Below are 25336 nucleotides of genomic sequence, written 5' to 3' on the forward strand. Positions count from 1 at the left end.
TTTTTAATAACAGTAATTATAAGTTAATAGAAAAATTACATAAGGTAATAAAATTAGGATAAATCAACAAATTTTACCAGTTATAGTCTTTGTTTTTTTTTTTTTCGAGAGCACAGCAGAAAATCCAACCAGCTTAGCCACTTGCCTATCGTAGCTGGAGAAGACCGAGTGTAATATCTAACAAAATTCACTCAGTCACTATCACTACATATTATACTTTCAATTGAGTTATAACCAGAGTCTATATACAGTCAAAAACGTAATCCCTTGTTTTTAAAATCTTGATTTGCGCTTCCGGCCTTTCGATCGCTTCCGGGATGTCCCAGTACCATTGAAACTTAATCTTGGCTTTTTCATATCACCATTGCTCAAAGAATCAGGTTCAAATGATTTGATGTTGGTAACAATGGCATGGACTGTAAGCTCAGTTTTTGGGGCTAAAATGACCTTCCTTTCTACCATTGCATTCTGACCGCAACAAAAATCTTGAATTGCTTTTTCTCTCAGATTTTGTATTACAACTTCCTTATCAAGATTAAAACAGTCATTTGAAACCTGCACATTGGCAAGGGACAATTTCCTTAGACCTCTGTTAGTGAGCAGAATCATCTGCGATAATTGATCTTTTCCTCTATAAATTTTTTGGTGAAAAAACTATCAATTGAAAGTTGGAATGGTCATGCACAAGATTGGCAATTTCTAGTAAATCACATTTTTTCCCATTAAAGTGATGGGATTTCTCATCCCACCTTAAGAAACAATAGAACTCTCTATTCACAATCCATAGTATCTAAACAGGTAATGAAGTGAATACGGAGGTAAATGTGTCTTCTTACCTGAAAGCAAAAGGGGACACTGATTTGGGTGCACAAACAACCACATCCTTCACTAAAGTTGAGTTTCAACAAAATTTCAAATTCTTCTGTTGTCACAGTTCTCCTGATGCAAAAATAAAATAAAATAATATAAAACATATACGAAGTATGAGGATGAGATTATTTGGCAATAGAACAATTTCTAAACAATGAGAAATTCAACTTTACAATGCAGATCAGATTAGTCTCATGGATCAACTAAACATGTCCTTTTTTTAGGCCAATTTCATTAACAGTCAGTGAATTATCACTGCAGTTCAATATGGTCATTGAATTACAATTTGTACCAAAAAAGATCACTCGATTTGATTATCCCGGCAAGGGCACTATTACTTAATTTTTGTTGAGATTAAGTCAATTTTTTTGTATTATAACTGAAGTATAACATCTCTATAGCCCATATAAAACTTGTTTGGCATTGAGATTAAAAATACTTTTCCAAAAACCATCATTTTAAATGTTGGAGAAAATAATTTTGGAATGATGTTCACCTGTTTTGAAGCTTGAATTACTACAATATGCTAAATTCACTTTAAAAAAAACAAATTTAATAACATCTAACCAACCTTTTCAAACAAACGTTTTCTCAACAACCCAAAAGGCAATACCTAACACACCTAGTTATATTGGAAAAATCTTACTTAGTTATCACACTAAAAATATGGTTGAAAACTCACTACAATCTACTTATAGTGGCTCTATTGAAACAAAATAGAAGTTAGGAGATTTTGCTGATAGAAACTGAAGTTCACAAACAGCGCTGAAATTAACATTGAGTTCAATGACGATGGTGAAATTAACCGTCTTGTCAATGTATTAATTAGTAAACCCTCCAAAATATCCTAATTATATTTGACGGCCATAAAAGTGCAGAGAAAGCAGTGAAGATATAAAGCTCAAGCAATCAGATCTAGCCATCATGATTATGGGATTGAGAAATCAGGATACAAAATGACCATCATTCCTGATTTTAATTATTCACATTCCTCCATTTTTGGAAACCAAAAACAGTAAAGAAAAAAAAAAAAAAGTCTTAAAATGGGATGGGATTGGACAAACCGTTTCAAGCTAAAAGGCTGCTCGGTTAGAATTGCTGCTTTGTACTTTTGTGCATCTGAGAAAGAAACCTGGGAATAAAGCATAAATAATCATAGAAAAAAGGCAAACGACCATATAATAGTCTAGTATTATAGTACTATATCAGTTCTCTTAAATTTAAGGCGACTTCAAAGGAGAAGTTGTTATGTGATGTAGAGCTGATCACTGGGTGGGGCAGGCAATAGGCTGAGACTTTTATCCTCGAGCCACACCTGGCTTGGCCTGGTCCAACCAATCAGACCTAATATTTTGCCCAAGCACAGCCTAAAATAATAATAAGCCAGTCGATCCCATGTAACTATGGTTCCCAACCCCCTTGGAGGCAGGTTACAAGCAGATCAGACCAGGACTCAAGACAAAATCCTTTACCCCAGGCCAGATTTTTTTAGTCCGGACCACAAAACACCCCTAATGATGTGTTTCAAAGTGTAACTAATTTAGGGAAGGGTTTATCAGAAGGGTTCAGTCCAAATCTAAAACAGAATGAAATTTAAGTTCACCTCAATAGAATTTATGAATGGCAATGGTGCTTTCAATGCATGTGCACTTGCTACTCGGATGGTCCAGTTCACATATCTTTCATCTGTCAAGTGGATGTGCCACATTAGAAAGTTATAAACGACAGTCTCAGATCCTTGCTAGACGCTAGAAATAAATTTCCACTAAATATTTCAGATAAGGCCTCTAACAACAAGCTTGGGTGACTTCATTTTATGGACAGAGGTGCATCAAAAGTTAATGGTGAATCATGTCTATCAAAAACAATAAAAATGAGGCACACCTCATTCTTTTGAAGAAAGATTGAAAATTGAAGACTTCAAGCTATATTGTTAAAGAAGACTGTAGAATGCAGTCTTGTCAAAGCCAAACAAGCAAATGACAGGCATCTCTCATATAGAATGTGAGCCAAGACATTTCCTCCAGAATCCAGACCATAGCCAGCCTAAAAGATTTGCTGGGCAAAAACTTCAGGCTTTCTCTGTCATAGTAAGGGTTCGTAGCCTCAAAGAAGGCCCAACAGAGGATGATAGCATTACCTTAAATGTGCATTAAGATGCACATACATGTATTGCTCAATGCATGCTGAGAAAAGGTTGACACAATTTGCACAAATCACCTTGACTCAAGGATTGAGTTATGATGATCTGGAGAAGATCAATCCTGACATATGGAGGAATTTTCATACTTAGCCAATCCATTACTCCTGCAATTACCTGTTTTTGTTCAAATTAATACATAATGAAGAAAAGATGTCAGAAAGTAATTATATGCCTAAAAATGAAAGAAAAACATGTAATGTCAAAAATGAAAGAAACACATGTAATGTCATATAATACCCCAGAAATAATAGAACAAAATTTATGCAATGTCATATAATACCCTCCAATATTTTGTCTAACTAAACCAGTTTGCTCAGTAAATGACACTTCTAAGAATTAAAACCAATCTCAGAAAATAAAAGAAAATAAGGGAGAGATAAAGGAAGAGAAAGAAGAGGGTCAAACAGAAAAAGTAAAAAAATATCAACAAGTATGAACATAGAAATAGAACTACCTTATCTACAAAGCCATGGATCACCAAACTTGCTTTCTTGTCCTTTGGAGTTTTCTGTAAAGTTCAATAGAACAATCACATAAATGGGAAGGCACAAACGAAGGGTTCACTCTTCATCTACTGTTAACATGTTAATTGCCAACTAGGCAGTTTATGTTTCAAAGCTTGGTTATTAAAAAGGGATGAATTTCATATAGAATATCTTCTCTCTATCAAAAAGATAATCCAGGAAAATGAAATATGGCTAAATTCTACATTCCTTTCACAACTAAAATCAAACAAGCAGTAAAAGAACAATTTAAAGCAAATAGCAAGCAGAAAATGTTCAACGACCCAACTATGCACTTGCTTACACAAAAGAACAGGATAGCATAAATGGCAACATTCACATTAATGCATGAATGGGCAACCTTCATATTTTAACTTTATAGAGGGAAATGTCTCACTTTGCATTCCATGACCTTAATCAATGGTTTGGTTGAAGTGAGGTAAGAACCACAACAGTTCTGTTGAGGTGATATATCCTTTTGAGGCTTTGCTGAATCTAAGTAGCAATTTTTACCTAAGAAAGAGAATTGCTCTATTAACCCGCCCTACCACCAAAACATCATCTTTTCCACCCCAACGGCACACAATTAGCTAAGAGACTATCTTCTCTACCCCCTCCACCAAACACACTTCCTTCCCCTTGAGTGGGGCGTCTCTTTCTGGGTTGAGCAGAAGCTAAATTTTTTAAACAGAAAAGAGATTCAAAATATCAATTCAATAATAATACTCGGTTAGGTTGGCATCAGCATAAGTACACGCCTACCATGGTACAAGTAGATATACCAGAATATTTGAGACAGTAAGTAGCACTTGGAAGGCTAAAAATATTCTATGCACTTTGCATATTTAGGTCGAGTTATCTAGTCTTTCCTTTGACACCTAGCTTCATTGATTCGTTAGAAACTAATTGTCAGTTCCTCCTCCATATTTTGTTTTTTTGTAAAGAAGGCTCTTTTATATACATCCTCTATCCATTCTTGACTTTCAACTCCATCTAGACTAGTATATATCTATATTAGCAAAAATAGCTTCCAACTAAAAACAAAGAGGGAGAAAATCATCTTAAGGAAAAGGAATTTACATAGCAAATGACATGAGTGGTACCTAAAACAGATGATAAAAATTTGAAACAATTGCCCAGTGATAACAATTGCCATTCTTCAAAGAAAGTTGATTAAAAAAGAGATATGTGCACCTAAAGATCTCAATCAACTTGCAGAAAATTAGGTCTGGAATAGAGTGCACACCTAAATGCACTCAAATTGAAAACTATGAGCAAGTTCAATATGTCCTTATCAATACCTGAAGATTCACAATCACAATCTTCCCCCCACCACGGAGACATTTCAGGGGCAAGTTGCAGGCAGGAGTGATCTGCAAACTGCATGTAGTATATCACAGTCATGGAATGGAATTCAAAGGAATATGCAACAGATAAGGAGTAAGATACATGCAGACAGGAATTTGTAGTTCAATTGGAAAAGCTGAGCAACAAACAGAAGATTAGTTGCAGGCTTTAAGTTTCATATAGTGCTCAAATGCAGCAGGCCAGAGTCTGATTACTCATAGAAGATCGAACGTTAACCAGATCTTATTCCTTTTCTCCCTCCTGCATTTTGCTTGTGCATTTTTAACTTTTTTTCTCCTAGTATTTTTTGTAACTGATGCGAGTTTCACCAACACAATGCCACACAATGCATTTCGAACTTGAGATCCAACGATGGGAAAAAGGTAAAATAATTGGTTTCCATTTTCTTTTCTTTGTTGATCATTGCATTGAAAGTCACAAAGATTGTGTAGTTGTCCTTGCCTGTCTATAGCAGAATTGCACAAATTAAGCTTAGGTCCCATGATTTGTGAAGATCTTGCAGTAAATATAGGCAGTCTGCTTCTTGGAGTGAATTTAATATGCCTCACAATAGTTCAAGAGAATTGTCAGCAACCTCTCAAAGGCATTATTTCACATTATTGTTACATTTGTCTTTTTCTTTTACTGTTTATGTGCCTAAATTCTATACTTCAAAACAAATTTTAGCAAGAGAGCGAGAGGAGCTTGTTAGCTCGACGGCAGAAGGATTATGAAATAATATTGGAGTCTTGAGGAGCCACAAATCTATAGCTTCAATGTGAGAACAGAAGAGTAACAGTGTACTTTTCAGAGAAACACATGCTAAAGGTACATCTGGTAGACAGATTTCAGGAGTAAGGATATCTTTTTGTAAGAATTAAAAAGAAACAATCCATTGTTTATCAATATATATATATATATATATATATATATATATATATATGATGCATGCAGAATTTCTCTCTTATTTACAGGAGATAAAACTCTAAGGGAGTGTTTGTCGGGTAGGCATAGTTATTATTAAGATGATTTATTAGAACTATGAAAACTTTAACACCACTCAAAAAGCAAAGTAAAATAATTAATACATAATTTGGAAACAAAAAACTGAAGGAGTTACTGTCAACTACCAAACATATATCACCTTGTCCCTAAACATAACACAAGATCAGCCATCCTGCAATGCTTTTCAGCTGGAAGCATCTCATTTGGGGGCAATGCATCCTGCAGATAGAGACAGAGAGAGAATTTCTCAGTGAGATGTACCTTTTTAATCTTAATTTAGAAAGCAAACAAGGAAAAAAGAAACCATGAGAATCAAATTCTTCTGGGGTTTTTACTCCAAATCACTAGTCACAGAATTTGATTACATGGTCACTGTAATTCTTGGACATAGTCACAACTCAAGGGGTGTTTAGGTGATTTGTTAGCAAAAACTGCCCTCTATAGTCTATACAAGCACCAAAGAACTGCTTTTAAATTTCCTGACATACATGTCTTAGCTGATCTCAACACGTTCAGTGCATAAATTGGCTTATAGTTGTGTTCACATGGATACCAACAAATCAAAAGGCAAGTACTAAAGGATATAAACTCCGAGTCACAAAATGTCTTTGGAGAAATCTTGTTGCACGCAAAGTAAGATATTACATTGTGTAACATGAAACTCTCACTGTCTAGTGACATCAAAGGAATTGTGTGTTTGCTTACTTTTTGACCATGGAATTACACAATATGGACATACATCCAGTGAGGGGGATAAAACATAAATAACTGAGGTAGATACAGCTTTCACATCACTCGCAGAGAAAAAAGTTTAGCGCAAAAGAATTGAACACCAGAATGTAAAATTGATCTTGAGTCAGACCATAAGCCATTTTGTTCTACCAAAAGTTCCAAGTTATGCAAAGCTATCTACGCAATCTTTCATGTCTATAAGGTACTGAGTTTAATGCAGTCTGACATACAATGCATATTTCATTAACAGAACAACTTTAAAATGCAATTACATAAAAATAGACGGCTTTAAGATGCTAAAAGGTCATTACTATGCACTCCTTGAGCCATTACTAATACCTACTAGCAAGTAAAGGGAATAATACCTCCCAGTCAAGAACTGTGTCCCTTAGTTTTGATCCACATTTCACATCAGAGCAGCGGCGTGATGTCTCCTTCAATCCAATAGTTTCCACCTCAAAATCTCGTAAATACCTTTGAAGGTTAAAGAATGATACTAAATATTATGTAAGAAAAAAAATCTTTCTTAATAGAAATGCAATTATATAAACAGCAATACTCCATCAAACCACAACAATGATAATGACACACACCCAAATTATGGAGAGACGTTATAAAAGATAAAATATATATATATATATATATATATATATTGAGATCGTGTTCTTACTCAGCTCCACAAGAAGGGCAAGTTTCCATGAAAGAGTTCCCATGCAATTCAGCAACTTTCTCCCTTGGAATTCCAGACCGAAGATGGAGGCCATCAATATTCTGACACACACACACACACACACATACACAAAAATAAATAAAATAAAATAAGATAAAAAGACAATCAGGAAAGAGATCTCATGTGTTTCTGAATAAGCATAAACTGATAAATTTTCAGTATGCATATAAAAGGCAGTACTATAGATTGAGGCTAACATAATTATAAGTGAATAATAGGTTACATTATGGATTGAGAAAAAGCTAGAAAGCAAAACAATGCAGAAACATGTAAATTATACTTCAAGTTTCCCACAGAACTCAAGGAGCAACAAAAAATGAAGCGGTCCTCCACTTTTTAGCTCTTTGCTAAAGCAACAGAAGGATGGCTCAAAAGACACCCGTATATGCACAATGTTAAACTCTACAAGAAACATGCGTATAATGTAATCATTCACGGTATAGTTGAGAAGGGTTTACAAGGATGCTAATGTATTTCACGGAAGCAGCAAGAGCTTAGCATATAGCTCGAAGAATCAGAGAATAAAGCCCTACCTACCTGACTAATAATAAATTTCAACATGCCAGACTTCTCAAGTTCAACCAAAGCCATATGAGTTATGCTTGGCATTGCTCGATGAAATGGTAGAGATGCTTCAGGTAAAGGCTTGCCCTGATGCTGCAACCAACCCATAGTAATTAAAGGAGCAATCTAAAGAAACTAAGACATAATTGATACGTTTACATCAACAGTAGAGCACAATCCATGAGAAGAATGCTTAGTCGAATAACAATAATACTTTTCAGGAAAGAGAAAAAAAGTACTGTGTGCCATTCTCTGATAACTAAAATGCCATCCAACAAGATTTTACGTGTCCAGAGAAAATGCAAGTAGCATGTGAGCTGTCGCACTACTTTGCATTTTTATCATCATGAAAAGGAGCACATTTTGGTTTTAATAGACAACTGTACTTGTCACCAACATCATGCTTTCTGCTTTCAATAAACTTAAAAATAGTAGAGTATTTCTGCTTCAGATATGTTTTTAACTCTTTAGAATAAACCTCAGTCTAGACATGATATATTGCTTCACCCATGTTCTCAGCAGCTTACGGGTAGATTTCCAAAAGAAAAGGAAAAACAACCTTACCATTTAAAGCAATGGAATAGTATGTTCCAAATAAATCTCATTTGTTAAAGAGGCATATTATCAAGTCCCTTGAATTAAACAGTCCACTATAAGTTTTATAGAACTTGTTTTGGGTTCAAAATTTTCACCTGCAGTGTCCAGATTCCCTTGGGGCCTCGAAAATCAGGTATGCCACAAGAAGTTGATATTCCAGCACCTGTAAACACCACTAGATGCTTACTCTGCAAGTACAAACAAAAAACTTAAGAGTGGCTTATCGGATTATGTAACATTCTATTTACATTAATGATACAAGAGAATTTTGTAGGTCTGAACCTTTTGTATCATCTTGGCTAGGCGTTCAATCTGCCAATTCAAAGATCAAGCAATGTCGAAATTAGCAGGCAAAATTTGAGAAAATCTAATGATTAAATGCTTTCATTTCTTTTCCCTTCTTTATTTCTTCTTTTTATTTTTGTTGGGGGAGGGAGTGCAGCAAAGGTTCCATTTCTAGTTTACACATTATCACATATGTTTGAGTGGCACTGATACATGAATCCACCATTCCACATGGAATGCAACATATATACAATGTTCAGATGCAAAATATTAAAACTGACAAACGTGAAGCATCAGATTAAAAGGTTTGGTAACTTTTAACTTGGCTCGTGAACCACAACAATAGTAATGAAATTAATACAAACAAGATACTTTAAGCAAAATTGGAAAAAAAAAAAAAAAAAAAACTCACTTCAATAGGATTGCACCTTACACAAAATAAGATCTATCAACTGCCAATAACAAAATCCCATATAAAGATGAAAGAAAGTATATATCACAAAAACCAAATATTTTCCCTTCTCTGATCTTAGAGAGACATAATAAACAAAGGAGGGCAGTCCAACAACCATTGGGCAATGAAAGTCTGATGACGACTAATGTTCTCCGATTCTTCTTCCCCTTTCTCCACAATCTGAACCAAAAACCACTCCTTCAATATTCTATAATCCAAATAGAAGAAGGTAAGCCTTTGTGTCATGATTTAAGGTTTCTTTATTTTGACCTAGAGGTCATGGGTTCAAATCACAGGAACAGTCATAATGCAAGGAAAAGGCTATTTACATCTAACCCTCCCAGATCCCTGCAATACAAGGAACCTTGTACACAGGAAGCATGATGGCATCAAATTATTCGCCTATAAGAATAACAATTACGGTATTACCCAAGATGCGGATGTCAAAATTAAGCCTAGTGTCTTCCCAGCTGAAAATTTTCAAGTCCTATTTAAATCTTAAATAAATTCTCGTAGGAATCATATTAATGGGCAAGGTAGTAGAATGCCTCGATCACTTGGATGAATAACTAAGTGGAAGAAAACAAAGAAGACTTCGGATACGTTTGGTTACCACAAATCACAGAATGGAAAATGGGGATTCTCCATTCACATTCCTAGTCTCTTTTTTAGCCCTCCATGAAGGTATCAAAAACAAATAAAAAAGCTTTCCCAATTTCCTACTATGTATATTTCAAGTCACCAAGCATCCCAAGGATAGGAATTAAAGCCAGAACCCCATTCCTAGTCTCCTATTCCTAATAACCAAATGCAGAAAAGTTACTTCACATGAAAATGCTCTCTTTAACCAATTAGAGAATTTCACAAAAAAAAAAAACCACAATAAAGTATTGCTTGAGGAGATTGCAAGTGTATCAGAAGTCACAGCCTAGCTGCATTGCAGTAAACACTCAGTACCAAACAAGCCTATCAACCTAGTTCCTCTAAGCAAATGTGATTCGCTACATCAGTTGCGTATTCACATTGTGATGCACGTTGGTGATTTAACATTTGTGCATTTAACAAACTATGGTTGGAACTTAAAACAGTTCAAGCAATCATAAAATCACCAACAGCTTCGCATAAAAGCTAATGATATAAGAAAAACATAATTCTGAAGATACCAACTGCAAGTACCCAGAAATCAGATCTCACCAAAAAACACTATATAGTACTCCAAACAAAGTTCAGAAGCAAACGGCCGCTATATTATTCCCAACTTTCACCAAGTTTAAGCAAAGCAGAATCTAATAACGCTACTGTATCAGGTGATTATTAAAGTTAATTAACGTTAACAACGATAAAAGAGAGCAAAAAAGATAGAACCCATTTCACAGAAATCAAGAATGAGAGAAAATTACTTTTTCCTGCAAAACATGGGATGAGTCGAAGAATTCTGTCATTCCAACTTTACCCACATCTTCTATGAAGGAAAGCTTCTCTGCATAGCCAAGAGACATGGCTGAATTACTTTCTCTCTCTAAAACCCTATCTTTCTCTCACTAGAAAGTTGATCAAAAGATGGGAAACGAAGAAAATGAAAGGATTTTTTTTCTTTCTTCTGCTATATTTCACGAAAAGCATAAGAAGCGTTTGTTTCTTTTAAGGAGACCCCCATAAAGCCCAATAGGAGCTTTCTGCTTCTACTGTCAGGCAAGAATTTCCCAGCACAACCGAATTACATCAATGCCCTTTCTCAGCAATAAAATCTCAAAATTATTAATTGCAGTTGTAGCTTAAAAATCCCAAGAGAAGGACATTGTAATTTGGCAACACAATTCACACGTACAAAATTATCATTATTCTCGTGCAATGCTGATTAATATTTTTAATTATATTATTATAAATGGTATTTAATATATTTTAGGAACTTCAATGAAAATTTAGTAAAATAATGGAGAAATTATGTATTTACCATGGAATTATTAATTATAGATAAATGCTGTAGATTGGAGATTGAAAATAGTGAAATTTATAAAGATATATTAACAAAGAAAATCAAATGAAATACATTAAATCAATTACTCACGCATCACGCTGTACGAAAAGATAGAGAAAAAATAATAATAATTAAATAAATTTAATCCAAAATACATATATTGTGGTTAAAATAATTCAACACAAATAGCTTTCTCCTATAAATTTTTCACCCGTAATAATAAAACCATTAAAGAAGATCCAACTGTAAATTTTAGCTATAATTATAGCATTGAACCAAATTCTTCTTTATTTTAAATTATAGCAATAATTATGATAATCAATATTAATAGTATTGAACTAAATTCATATTTATATATATTTTTTCAATTAATTATATTTTTATGATAATTTTATCTTTAGTTATTTAAAAATAAAATTTTTTCTTAAATATTATTTTAAAAAATTAATTAATATTTTTACTTATATGATAATTAACATAAAAAATAATAAATTGACCTTAAATTTTAAAAATATTTATCCATTGTACATCATAATATATAAAAATAATTATATCACTAATGATCATTCTATATTTTGACAGCCATCGTCAATATAATTTTATAAAACACGAACTATAATAAGCTAACTAGGGTGAACCATTAGCTATCATCTATCATCTATCGACAACCACTATGAATTAATATAAACAGTAAACCAATTTGACACTTTGAATTTAGTTTGTCATTCATGATTGTAAGTCTTTTTATTAAAGCAATTAGTTGATATTTGTCTTAGTTAAAGTGTGGAGACAAGCCAATAAGCCTACTCATGGTCTTGCTACTCAAGATTATTCTTATGCTAGTTTTCATGTTTGGATTGTGATTCCTTTTTGTATAGAAGCTATTCTCCATTTTGATTTATTTTGTGAACAAAGCTTCTATGTCTTCTTTGATAAAGATCCAAAAGAAAAGGTAAAAATACAAAAAATTAACATGTTTCGTACTTCAATTTAAAGTTAAAAGGATAGAAAAATTTAATTCAATACACGAACGAATACTTCGATTCTGAAATATACTTCTTTCGTACTAAAAAGATAGTCTTTTTTTTTCACACATATTTAAAATGTAGCAATTATTATAATTAAATATCAATTTTATTCATATAACTTTTCTATTATACCCGTCTTAGAAAAAATATGAAAAATTATTATATAAGAATTTAATGAGAATTATTGAAAATAAGATAAATTTTAACAATGGTATAATAGATAATTTAACAATTAACTGTAATATAAAAAAAGGAAAATAGACTATATATTGAGACTGACTAAAAGTAAAAAATAAATTATCTTTTTGGAATGATTTTTCGTACGTGGGAAACAACATGATAAGTCAGAAAAACTAGAAGAAAATAGGATTAGTGTGACATAAAATGATACAACACTAGTTAGTTGATTTTGAATTTCCACTCAATTCTAAATACTAGGTTTCAACTTTCAAATTACCATCATTAACACAGTGATTGCTTTGTGGCTAGTTTTATACTTTTATCTAGAAGATACTTGACTAAAATTTACTGGATCCAACCAATTATAGTCAAAAGTAAAATAAAAAAAATGGATAGATTATGATTCTTGGATACTAAAATTGATTTTAAAAAAATTAATAAGTGATTGAATCATAAAAAATAAATAGCATTTTCGAGTTGGGACGAATTGGACCGGCTCAAAAAATCAAATTATTTATTGAATTCAACGGCCTTACAAGGCAAATTAACGTTACGTTCTCAACACTGCAATGAAGACAATAAATTCATTCAGCACAACACATTAGAATTATAAAATCTATTTAGAGCAACCACTGAATTAAATGAAAAAAATAAAAAAAAATAAAATCTATTTTAATTCATTCAGCATTAAAATTGCATAATTGGACCCACTGAGATTATCTGATTCAGTTTGATTACGTTGTCCGTTAAGCTAAAAATTTGATTTTTGGTATTTGTGATTTGATTTTCTATCAAGGAAATTCATTAAAATGAAATAACATAATTTACAAAATGAAAGTATGCAGACTTGGAATTAAGTAAAAATAAAACCAAACTTACACTATCTCGGTCGATTTAGTGTAGTTTTTCAGATAAATCAATTGTATTAAAAGGTAAAAATTGTGAGTTTAATTATTTTATTCAGTGTATTAAAATTAAAATATTTAATTTGATTATTCTGATTATTCATGCTTATTTAGTTTTATTTTTGTGTCGGATAGAAGTCCCAAAATGCCCTTAAGGGTATGTCCTTTATGATTCGTTATGAGGATCTTATCTGTAATTTAATAATATATCGTCCAATTATGTGGCTACAAATTAGTATTACCTTCCTCTTCGACTTCAGTGGTCCCTTTATTGTGCTACCGACACGTAAGTTGCTTCTGAGGGCGGCTAGTGAAAGCGGGTCCCAGATGACGCATAAAGCAATGTTATTATAGTGGGGAACAACGTCATCGTGCACTGCAGTGCAGAGTAGTTTTCCCGCATCGATATGGAGTTGCTATAAATAACTACTTCACCGATTTGAATTTCAACGCTTGATTCAAAGTTCAAACACTGAACATACAGAGTAAGTCGAAATGTTCTGAATATCAGATTCTAATATCAAGCTCAGATGCAGAAAAGAAAGAAAAATTCCTAATTTCTCTGTTTTTTTATTGAATATGAAGTAGATTATTTGAATGAGAGCTTGTATTCTGCTTAGTGTATTTCCTTTAGTTGTTACAATTACAAACATTTTGCTTGAGTCTTAGCTTGGAATTAGTGTTCACTCTATTTTTGTCATTTTAGATTTTGAATTTGATACCGTTGCTTGCTTTTATGGTTATATTGCTTGTTTGATACCATATACTCTTTGATCTTGCGTAAATTTGAAGCTGAGTTTCCAGCTTTATTGTGTTCTCATTTATGAATTCGAGAAAGTTGGTCTTGTTTTCCAATTAAATTGGGACCGTATAGCATTTTTCTAATCCTCTTTTTGGGTGTTTTAACTGTCTATGCAGGTCTAAATCAGTGTTTGCGATCACAATTATGGTTGGGTCTGTATCAATTTCAGAAATTTCGCTACCAATTGAAAATGGTATTAATCATGTTCAGTTGCTTCCTGCATCTAATGATGATCATGATGGTGTAATAGTGACCATGAAGGACCCTATGGAACCTGACATCTTTCTCACTGTGCTCAGAGCTTCAATATCTATATGGAGGCAACAGGTGGTTGTTATTCTAGTAGAACTTACTTTAAGAGTGGTTATGAGCTAATGTGTTGTAATGTGTTTAATTAGACAACTAATTCCTGGAAAGATTGGGTGGTAGTGCCACTTTTGCATTTTGATAGGTACTATAATGTGTGTATATTATTTTTGCAGGGAAAGAAGGGAGTTTGGATTAATATGCCCATTGAACTTGTAAATCTCGTAGAAACTGCTGTTAAGGTAATTACTTACTGCTTCTGTAACTATTGGTCACTGTAAGTAATGGCAATGCGAAAGTAATTTTCCAATTATTCTTAAGTGATGGTCCCTTATATGATATATTGAGTCCATCATGGGGAATTTTTTCATCAATAACATCTGGTGTGTGGGAATGATTATCAATAACAGTTGATTGTTCTGCAGACTATCCAATATAAGCTTACCTTGTTGGATCTATGATGCACTAGATGCAGTTTTCTTAAGATTTATTGGAGGTGTGGTGGCCCTGGGATATATAGATTCCAGAATCAGAATGAAAACACTGGTTGTAGTTGGTTTTTTCATTTTTCTGTGAGAATTTATATGATCCCATTTGGTTATAGAGGCATATATGATCCACTTCAAATTTTCCTAATTTACAAATTTTTTTGCTTGTTAAAATTAGAAATTTTCCTGTTATATAAGTAGGGCACAAGCTAAGTTCAATGATGATGCCTTGAAGTGATAAGTTGGTAGTATTATGCCAATCCTCAGAAATACTGTTCAAACAACTGGTATTGTGAGGTCTGAACTTGCATAACTAATAGTGAACAGAAGTTTTGGTTTTCTGCTCCAGCTATCTTTCTTTTTTTCTTTTTTTAAACTTAGGCGTAAATGCTCCAGATGTATCGTTGATTATTTGCCTTCACATTGCTGCATTCATTTATCTGGTATATGACATCAGCTGCTACTCCAAAAATACAACAGGAGAGTGGGAAGATATTGGCTCCTTTCGGATATGTAATTATTGGAATAATTGTTGGAGACTCATATGGTGGATATGCAAGCATGATAACTTATATGCTCTTCTATATCTCCATGGATCTAGGACCTTTTGCTTGTATTGTATTATTTGGTCTATGTATTATACATGTTTTGTAATCATAACAGGAAGGATTCTGTTACCACCATGCTGAACCAAGTTACCTCATGCTTGTTTACTGGATTCCTGAAACTGCAAGTACAATCCCTGCAAATGCTTCACACAGAGTTGGTGTTGGTGCTATTGTATTGAATGATAAAAGAGAGGTATTTCCTATATTTACCCAAACCTCTCTTGCTGTGTTTGCTTGTTGTGATTCTATTTTGCTATTATTTTAGATCTATTAGATATACAAATTTAGTTTACTTTCATTATTGTTCTCCTCTAAATGTTGAATCCTCTTATTTGAGTGTGGTCCAGTTGATTTGATTTCCTCTATCATCTGTTTGTTGTTGAACTCGAACAGAACAATCTTTTATTTATTTATTTATTTACTTTTTGCATTTTAGGGGTTTGGAATACATTATATGGGCACTTCTCAGGAATTCTTGTAAATATGAAAAACTTTTTTCTTGTTTTTTTTAATTATAATTTCATATTCAACTATGTATTGTGAAGAATCAGTAAGATGTCCATCCAATTAGAGTAAAATATTCTGATTTGCTTCTCACACTCTCAACTCTCAAGGATTATTTAGAAAAAAGTTCCCATACTTGGTTGTTCCCAAATTTTTTGATAGAATTATTCTGGATACCAAAACTGAAGCACAAAATGGTCATTGTTGTGGAATTATCTAGATGGTTAACTACGTTCTTTGACAGTGACACTATATATTGCTAGTCTTGAATGGGAAAACCACTTGATTGTTACTTGTTAGGTACTGGTCGTTCAGGAAAAGAGTGGCAAATTTCGAGGAAAAAATGTGTGGAAAATCCCGACTGGAGTTGTTGACGAGGTACATGCTTACAGTGAGAAGTTAATCTTTGTTTCACAAATCAATTCACTTCATTAACTATTTATTTGAACTCTTCAACGTATAGGGCGAGGATATCTTCAAGGCAGCTATCAGAGAAGTAAAAGAAGAGACAGGAGTAAGTGACAAATGTATACTGATAGGCTGATCGATGTTTCAATAATTATAAACGCCACATGTTTTTGTTGCTCAGATTGACACAGAGTTTCAGGAGATTCTAGCATTCAGGTGAGTAAGTCGTTGGTTTTTTCAACTTACTTTTTTTATTCCTGCTTTATATCGATGCTACACAATTAGAACTTCCCGACTAAGCTGTATCTAGATAAGTTCTATGGTCACTGAATATGACCATCATTGCATCTCCTCACAGATGTTTATGCATAATGGCCAACCCAAGTTTTTATTCTCTAAAATAATATGGATGCATGGACAGGTCAAGCATATTGTAGATTAACGTTGGAAATGAATCATGGAAACACTGCTTAGGAATCAAAATCAGGAGGCCACAAATACTGGGGAAGATAAAATGAAATAACTAACTCTTGCATAATTGTGCAGTTCTAATTTTGAAGTCTCATGAAAAATTACATTTGTATGATCAATGGGTTCTAAAAGCTGAACTTCTAAAAAATACAAAGTAAAAAAAAAAAAAAAATCCATATTCCTATTTTCGTTCTGTTGGATACTTGCATATGTAAATATGTGTTCCTTTGGCTTTGATGACATAAAAGTACAATTCAAGTCTATAAACTTATATGTCCCTTTGGATTGATGCATTGAATCATTTCATACTGCTGCTTAGTTCTATCTAGTATCCAGTTTCTGGGGGGTATGTCTTTCTTCATATTCCAGAATTGCTTTAATGAGCAAGCACTTGTACCTTCTCTTTTTAGTTTTCAATTTTCTTGTATCACTTCCCCTACATGAAATATCTAAAAAGAGTTTGTTGACTTCAATCAGTGTGGTGGCTTCATGCCTTTTCACTTTTTTTATGGCCTTATATTGCAGGCAGGAACACAAATCATTCTTTGAGAAGTCGGATTTATTCTTCCTATGTATGCTGCGTCCCTTATCTTTTGACATTCAGAAGCAAGAATTGGAGATTGAGGCAGCCGAGGTAATTCCAAGCGGTAGCATGGCATTAACTCACAAGTGATTGAGTTTTTCTTTTTCCCTTGAAACATTAAAATATTTGATATCTACCGATTTCCGGAGTTCACCTTTTTTTTAAAAAAAAAAAAAAAATTGATACCTTAAAAATGAAAAAGCAAATACTCGAAGGTTGCATGCATTAGAGCAACTGTTTTATGCTTCATCCATGACTTATTTTGTCATTAAGGTCTGCCATTTGTTTTTCCTTTAGTGTTAAATACAAGCTATTTTTTTTCCATTAGAAGATCCTTTAGCCGTACAGAATTGTGTAAGCCTCGGAGGTGAGTACCTCAGGATAAAGTCAAAGTCACGACAGTTTTGGTGTTAAGATCTGCCGCTTTTTTGCTTCCATGTATGTGGATTACTGATGAGTACCCAATAAGCCAAACATTCGGCGATGTGCTTTTTTTTGCTGCAGTTTATTTTATCCAAACACTATAGGAGAGGGTTTACTCAAAATTTTTAAACTAGTGGCCAGTCACCAGTGATTTCTGATATTCTAATCTTGCCACATGCGATTTTTACTGTTTTTTTCCTGGTTTTCATCCTGTTCCAAGTATTATTCATTTTGTTAACCATTGAAGAGTCTGGCTTTCGTACTAATAAAGAAACAACTGATTGAGATGTCAATTTTTGCCATAGTGGATGCCATTTGAGGAATATGCAGCTCAACCTTCTGCCCAGAATTTTGGACTTTTCTATTATACCGTGGACTTATGCTTGGCAAAGGTGGACAGAGATTATGCTGGATTTTCTCCGCTGCCTATAGCGTCAACTGTTAATGACAGGATAATTTACTTGTATTCAAACGTTCGAGATTGGAAGCAGTCAATTTCTGCTGATCACCAATAGAAAACAGGTACGTATCATTGTACCATCTGTTGTATAAAACTATATTATTTCATTTACTGATATGTTTAAAACTGATCATCTTGTCACACGTTAATAAGAGAATTATCACGCCTCGATTGACAAATTCCAAGGTTACTAATTTTGATGTTAAGATTGACAATATCCTGGAAATGAAATGGGAGACGTGTAGAAATAACTGCCTGAATGGTTACATTTTTTGCACAGCTTACTATAGAATAGCAATACAAGGAAATAAGTTCGTTATGTAGCCTGTTGGGAATGATGTGCCCTTCTTTTGAAAAAAAATTGTTCATGTAATGAAAGAAGGTTATATTCTTTGGTCGGAAGTGCTTAATCAACTTTCTTTTTATTTATTTACTTTACCTTTTTTTCCTTATGTTGTTGAAGAGCATCTTGACATCTATCCATATCATTTCAGTGTAAGTGTACTTGTTTTACCTTTTTCTCCTTTGTTTTCTTTATTCTATCTGGGCATCGCATAAGTATTTACATTCCACAATCATTTGTTTTGGAAGATTTCTCTGACATTCAACTGTGGTCAGTTTTAGATAGCGTTTTATTCCATGGTGAAATTGGTGTGCAAGAAAAAATTTTCAACTAATGAAGATTGACATTTGACTGCACATTGGGTATCTGTCGGTTATGAATATGCATACTTATTCATGATTCACACGAATATATGTATGCTTCAAATTCTATGCATATATTGCCACTTTTCGGTGCCTGTGGATTTGTCAAATATGTTAATCTTGTAGACCACATCTATATCAACATGACAGGTGGTCTGCCATATGGCAAAATCCGAAGCACAGAAGAAAATGATGAAATATGCAAGCTACATCAGAGAGCCCATTATTATAGAAGTCTCTTTGGAGGTGTAGCAGTTTCTGCAACTCCCTAAACTATTATCACTTGTCTAAGACTGTGGATTTGTCCATATATGTTATGCTTGTAGATCACCTCTACATAAACATGACAGGTGGTCTGCCATGCGGCACAAAGTCCAACGCACAGAAGAAAATGATGATGTATGCAAACCACATTAGAGAGCCTGTTATTATATCTATGGAGGGATAGCAATAAATGCAACTCCCTAACCTATTGTCAGTTCTTCAATTCTTTAGATAATAACTATATTTCTGCTTCCCCATTAAAATTAAGTGTGGTCTGGAAAGAAAAATATGCTACCAAAAAATTTTGCTTTCCTTTTATCACTTTGGCTTTCAGTCTTTGAGTATGCTGAATTGAGAAAACTTTCCAGTGATGTTTTGCCTTCACCAAGTACGTTTTGTCAATATCCGTGCCATCCTCTTGCTCCTCCACCACCACTTTCTGAGTATCCAATATATGGAGCACCGCCACCACCACTTTCATATGGAAGTCCACCATCTCAAGTCAACTGCACACAAAATCCAGTTCAGTGCTGTCCTTATTCCCCTCCAGCTCCTTATGCTTTTGGATATCAGCCCCCTCCTTATCCTTTAGGATATCAGCCCATTAGCTATTCTGCTTCCCTTTCCTCTTTTTATTTCATTTCAGTTATGTTTTCGCTACTCTCAATTGCTGTTCTGCTCTAGGTTCATATACTTTATTTTTTCCAAGTTGCACTATCCAGGTTTAAAATTATGGTTTTTAAGTGTTTTACATATTAAACAGTTATCCAATTATCGTGTTGTACGTATAAACTATCTGATTTTGATTAGTAAAGTAGATTCGCCATTTACTGTACTGCTACTTTCTTGTTATTATTATTATTATTTAGTCTTAGATTTTAGTTTTTGGTGTATATATAGAGAACTGATTGCTGGATGGGTAAGTGCCTTGTCTCTGCAATTTAGCATAGAATGTGCCGTAGAATTCTAGGGTGTGCATTGATGGCGAGAGAACACAGAGAGAGGGTATGATGAATTGGTGATAGGTTATGAGAGACAAAGGGCTTGTAGGCGGGTGGCAAGTAGTAGAAAGATCCTAGTATCAATATCCACATGGCATTGTATACTTTCTTTTTTTTTTCTTCTTTTAAGTGGGGATTAGTTTAATATTTTTCACTTGAATCCTAATTTGCTCGTCTCATACACCTAACTAAACGACAAGCATTGGATCCTAAACCGTAATTTGGTGGTGTCATATCCTAGCTAAACGACAAAGTATTTCTGTATTTAAATTAGACTATGACCTCCGAGGATAGAAGACTTATCCATTTGAACTGTTAAATTCGATGAACTTGGGCACAGAAAGATGTTACGGTTGTTGAATCACATTTTGCTGCGAAAAATAAGTGCAACTATTTGTCGTATCTGAAAGGGAATAGTTGCAAGAAAGAGAGTAGCTTTACAATGTATCAAGTGAAAATCCATCTTGGTCAGTTTTTTTGTGTGATAAAATTAATCTCTGAAATGGGAGGTTATAAAATCGTCCAATTAATTATTTCATGGAAAAGATAATTTTGATTAGTAAATTAATAGAATTATGATTCTCATTACTGAGTTATTCTGCTTCACTCACTTGTCATTTTATTTTGTAATAGTTTGCATTTTCGTCCTCCTGCCATACACTGATTGTGTTATTTCATGGTCATCCAACGACAGACCATTATGCAAATACAACTTTTAGCTTGCGAAGAACGAGACTCTGGAGTGTGAAAACTGCGTTATTGCAATCGGAAAGTCAATTGGTGTGTGTGATTTGATTGATCTTTTTAATTTCAAGTTCGAATTCTATCAATTATAATAACTTTTATAAATTTAGCGAGATAATTTAGTGAGATATGAGGAGAACTAACCCCGTTGAATCTCCTGATGAATGTAAAAAAATTTTTAGTTCTAATATTAAAATATGAAGTTAAAAAATCATAATACTCAAAAAATGAAGGTTGGAGGGCAAATCAAAGCAACTAGAGATTGCACACAAATAGTTTTATATTACTATGCCAAAATCTTCCTCATTAGTGACAATAACAGTGTGTATCATTAATAGATCTACAGCATCTAAGACAAAATACAAATCACAACCCTCTGAAATCCTGTGTAATACAAAGGAAAATAAAAATACCACACCCTAAAAATAATAAAGAAAGAAAAAAAATTAAGCACATTCTCAATGAGTAATAAATTAGCCCATTAAGAGCCTCACTTATTCCCCACAAACTAGGTAAAAAGGAAAATCAAAGAGAACTTATAGCATCAAAAGCCCTAAACACAAACTTAAAGTCATGGCAACAAGTCTTCCTCCATTAAATCTCACACCAGAATTACCATCAGCTGTGTCATCTGCTGCGTCGTCATCAGCCGGTGCATCTGCCGGTGAGTCTGATGGAGCTGAAGTCAAGTCCTTGCTAGATTTTGGTGCATCTGCTGCTTCCTCAGGGGCGGGAGCTGGAGCAGGGGTTGGTGCTTCTGCCTTGAACAGCTCCTTAGGCAACAAGACCTTGTTGATTGTATATATAGCAAGCGGCTGCTCATCTATCAAAGTCCCAACTATTTTTGCTGTGGTACTTTTTGTCTTCAAGGTCACTTCCTCGCCATCATTTTGCACAGTAAAATCAAACTTGCTTGCCCCATCAGTGGCTAGAGTGTTCATTAGACCATTGTTGGATTTTAACATCGATAACGATTGATAGATAGGCACACCAAAGAATTCGAGGAATGATGTCTTGCCTGCTGCTGTTAAGTTCTTGAATTTAGGTAAAAAGGCTTTGAATGGATCATCAAGAGGGCAAAACACTGTCAATCCTCCATCAACATTGTCCTGAAAGTGATATCATTCAAAATTCATAAACAGTTCATTTTCAAAAATAACTTGTTTTCTAAATCTAATCTGCATTCAGATAGCTCATTTACTACTATAGCTCCAAGCTTCAACCTAGAATCTCCATTTCCATCGCCCTAGACATCACATTTGTTGTATAAGATGGCATATGCAGGGGAAACAATAACTCATACAAACTTTTGTGATTAATATCATATTTTCTCCCCTTCAACCACACCTGAAAATGAACAATATGAACAAGTGCTTTAATAATTCAGCGTATAATTCTGTCTTCTTTTATGGCCAGTTCTATCCAGCAAAATCTGCTACTCTGCTCCCCATTTTTGCTTCCATGTGGAGTAATGGCACCCATCCCAATTAGCTGCCTTTTGAATTTTTAGGATCATCTTCAAAATTCAAAATTACATTCTTTTTTCTTTTATCAATTACAGACCATTAATATTTGGAGTATTGTCTTTTCTCTAACACAGAATTAAGGAAAAACAATCAGCATCCAGCTTAATTAATAATCTTTTCTAGCAATTTATGTTACTATATTTAGCAAAAAATTTAAACAAGATCCATGCTTTCTTTACTGATTGATTGTGAAGAGCAGATCCCGTAAAGAATGCAGAAGTATAGATCCGTCAATCAAATAAAAACACTAATTTAATTGTCCAATACTGATTAGCTGTTTAATTACCTGATATGTTTTTGCAGCTTCAGGATTTGCCAACAGAGTATCGGCGAAAACTTTACACCCATGAGCCGACATTATGTCAGTCAAGTTCATCTGGCTTGGTTCCGGTGTTGGAGCCTCCGCCACGTCGGACGGCAAAATCTTGCTGATCTGTATAATCGAAATGTTATAAGGAACTTCCTCTACAGATTTCACAAAGTACACACCGAGTTTCCCATCGTTATCCTCCGGCCCGAATGCCACCTTCCCTCCCTTAATGTCAGTGATGTTAACAAACCCAGATGATCCCGGGGCAGATCCCGTGGCCTGAAACATGGTGGCTGCCAGTGCTGTGCCGTTGGTTATCTGATGGAGCTTTTTGGCGCCAAAGTAGTCTAAAAGAACATGGAGGGAGAGAATGTTCTTGATGGTGTAAATGGAAGGGTGTTTGGAGAGAAGCTCTGACATGGCTGCGTTGTCTACGGCACAGACAGTGATGGTTGTACGGCGGTTGATCTCGCCGGCCAGGTGGGTAATGGTTAGGTAGTGGTTGAAAGTGGATAAAGATGGGTGCTTGGCAAGCAGGCGCGTAACGTTGTGTGCGTTAGTGAAGGTGGTGGCGGAGGAGAGCAGCAGTAGCAGAGAGAGCACCGTAGGAAGCCGCATTGTGGCTGTTCTGTTTTAGAGATAGAGTGTTTAGTGTACAGTGGTAGAAAGAAGAAGACAGTGATGTTAGAGAGTTGTAAGAGTGAGGGAGTTGAGCGAAGAGACCAGAGAGATCTTAAGAGTGAGAATTGTTGGAAATGGACTTGGATTTTACGTAATTTACAGGTTAAGCCATTTGTTTATTTTCTGTTAGCTGGCCAATTTTGATTCGTAGAAATTTAGAGAAAAAAAATTATTCTTTAATTAAACATTAAACTCTTTTAATTACTATTACTGTATTAAATATTTTAGTAAAATTTCTGAAAAAAAAAAAAGAAAAAAACACTCTAATTCAACGGACAAATATATGCACAAACGAAAGCATACTGAATCCCAGACTAATTTTATTAACAAAGAAATGAATATATCTCTCTTAGCATGATCATAAAAATATGTATGAAAATAAAAAAAAAAATTACTAATTTAAATAGTTAATATGTTTTATTAATCTCTCCGTCGGTAAAATTTAACCAGTAATAGCGGATCGCATAAGAAAATGAGATATTAATTGACTTTTCATATATATATATATAATTATTTATTATTAATTTAACTTTCTTTTTAAATTTTATATTGATCCGAAAAAGCAAATTTCTGGTAAATAAAAATAATTTTGGAATTTGCTCTTTTTCATGTTCATTTCTTGTTTTGAAATTTTGAATTTTTACAACCAATGGGAAATTAGCTTTGGTTAGTGGCATGTTAATAAAATTATCCATTAATAAGGGGGGTTTAGTGGAAATTAAACCTGTGATAATTAAAAAGAGCAATGAACTTTATAACAAGATTCAATATAATGGAGCTTTACTAATATCAAAGTCTTTTTTTTTTTTTTTGGTAATTATCAAAAGTCAAAACTATGTGAATGTATAATTCTTCTAAAATGAAGTGGTTCTAAGTGAAAAAATCATATATATATATATATATATATATATATATTACTACCAACCAACTATAATTGATTGGGAAAATATTTTCTCATTTGGCAATTCAATATTAAGATATATACTTAGCAAAGTAAAAGGTTATTAAATCATATTTTACATAATGTTAATTGAAATTATATGATGATCTTCCTTGTTGATTGATTTAATTATTTTATTTTTCATATAAATAAATAATTTACTTTATTTTAATGAAGCAGTCCTTTTGACTATAACGACCCCCCTATAAATTTGGTAGGCCAAACATTGCATGTGTGTTTGTGCTTAATATATTAAAAACTGACTTGGCACATGCTTGTAGAACGGGGTTTAGTTCAAAAACCAATATATATATATATATATAGGTTCTTTTTTTAGTGAAAAATATATTTAGGTTTTTGTTTTCTCCCTTGGGTAAAAAAAATATAGTAATATATAATTTTGTACATTGTACATGTCATTAATTAATGTAGTCATATGCAAATCATGCTTTTGTTTTCATATATAAAAACATTATAATCTTATAAGAAACAAAAAAAACAGAGAACGCCCGTTAATTTTGAACTACTCACATTCAAGTCTATTAATGATCCTATTTTAATGCCATTTAAATTTACATTTTTTTACTCAGCAACACGTAGAATTTCAATAGTCATTGCAATTTATTTAATATATACTCCATCTGTTCCATTTTGTTTACTTATTATTTTTTTTTTTTTGAATTTTCCAAAATCTTTGCAAGATTTATAAATTTAGATATGTAAACAATTAT

The 25336-nt window shown here is 33.5% G+C and overlaps 3 protein-coding genes across 3 annotated transcripts; 1 reads left to right on the forward strand and 2 right to left on the reverse strand.

The window, feature by feature from the left end:
• Nucleotides 1-23: 23 nt before the first annotated feature.
• SRT1 (sirtuin 1) lies at nt 24-10979 on the reverse strand. The gene is made up of 14 exons (XM_012215614.4): nt 10691-10979; nt 8834-8863; nt 8647-8739; nt 7928-8047; nt 7331-7431; nt 7026-7134; nt 6068-6147; nt 4878-4956; nt 3528-3581; nt 3091-3187; nt 2474-2556; nt 1935-2002; nt 837-939; nt 24-555 (listed from the first exon to the last, which is right to left on the reverse strand). The coding sequence occupies exons 1-14, from the start codon at nt 10787-10789 to the stop codon at nt 274-276; spliced, it is 1398 nt and encodes a 465-aa protein (XP_012071004.1). The 5' UTR covers nt 10790-10979; the 3' UTR covers nt 24-273.
• A 2749-nt stretch (nt 10980-13728) lies between these two features.
• On the forward strand, nt 13729-20238 carry LOC105633084 (nudix hydrolase 10). The gene is made up of 10 exons (XM_012215616.4): nt 13729-13866; nt 14300-14510; nt 14666-14731; nt 15641-15778; nt 16390-16467; nt 16553-16603; nt 16679-16713; nt 17494-17602; nt 18280-18496; nt 19290-20238. Exons 2-9 carry the CDS (start codon nt 14328-14330, stop codon nt 18487-18489), a joined length of 870 nt encoding a protein of 289 aa, XP_012071006.1. The 5' UTR covers nt 13729-13866; nt 14300-14327; the 3' UTR covers nt 18490-18496; nt 19290-20238.
• A 1172-nt stretch (nt 20239-21410) lies between these two features.
• Nucleotides 21411-23703, reverse strand: FLA1 (FASCICLIN-like arabinogalactan 1). Its single transcript, XM_012215618.4, has 2 exons — nt 22961-23703; nt 21411-22257 (listed from the first exon to the last, which is right to left on the reverse strand). The coding sequence occupies exons 1-2, from the start codon at nt 23600-23602 to the stop codon at nt 21685-21687; spliced, it is 1215 nt and encodes a 404-aa protein (XP_012071008.1). The 5' UTR covers nt 23603-23703; the 3' UTR covers nt 21411-21684.
• Between the last annotated feature and the right edge of the window lie 1633 nt (nt 23704-25336).

The sequence above is a fragment of the Jatropha curcas genome, chromosome 7 (genome assembly GCF_041381405.1).
Source record: "Jatropha curcas cultivar XTBG-Jc1 chromosome 7, XTBG_Jcur_1.0, whole genome shotgun sequence".
Classification (NCBI taxonomy): Eukaryota; Viridiplantae; Streptophyta; class Magnoliopsida; order Malpighiales; family Euphorbiaceae; genus Jatropha; species Jatropha curcas.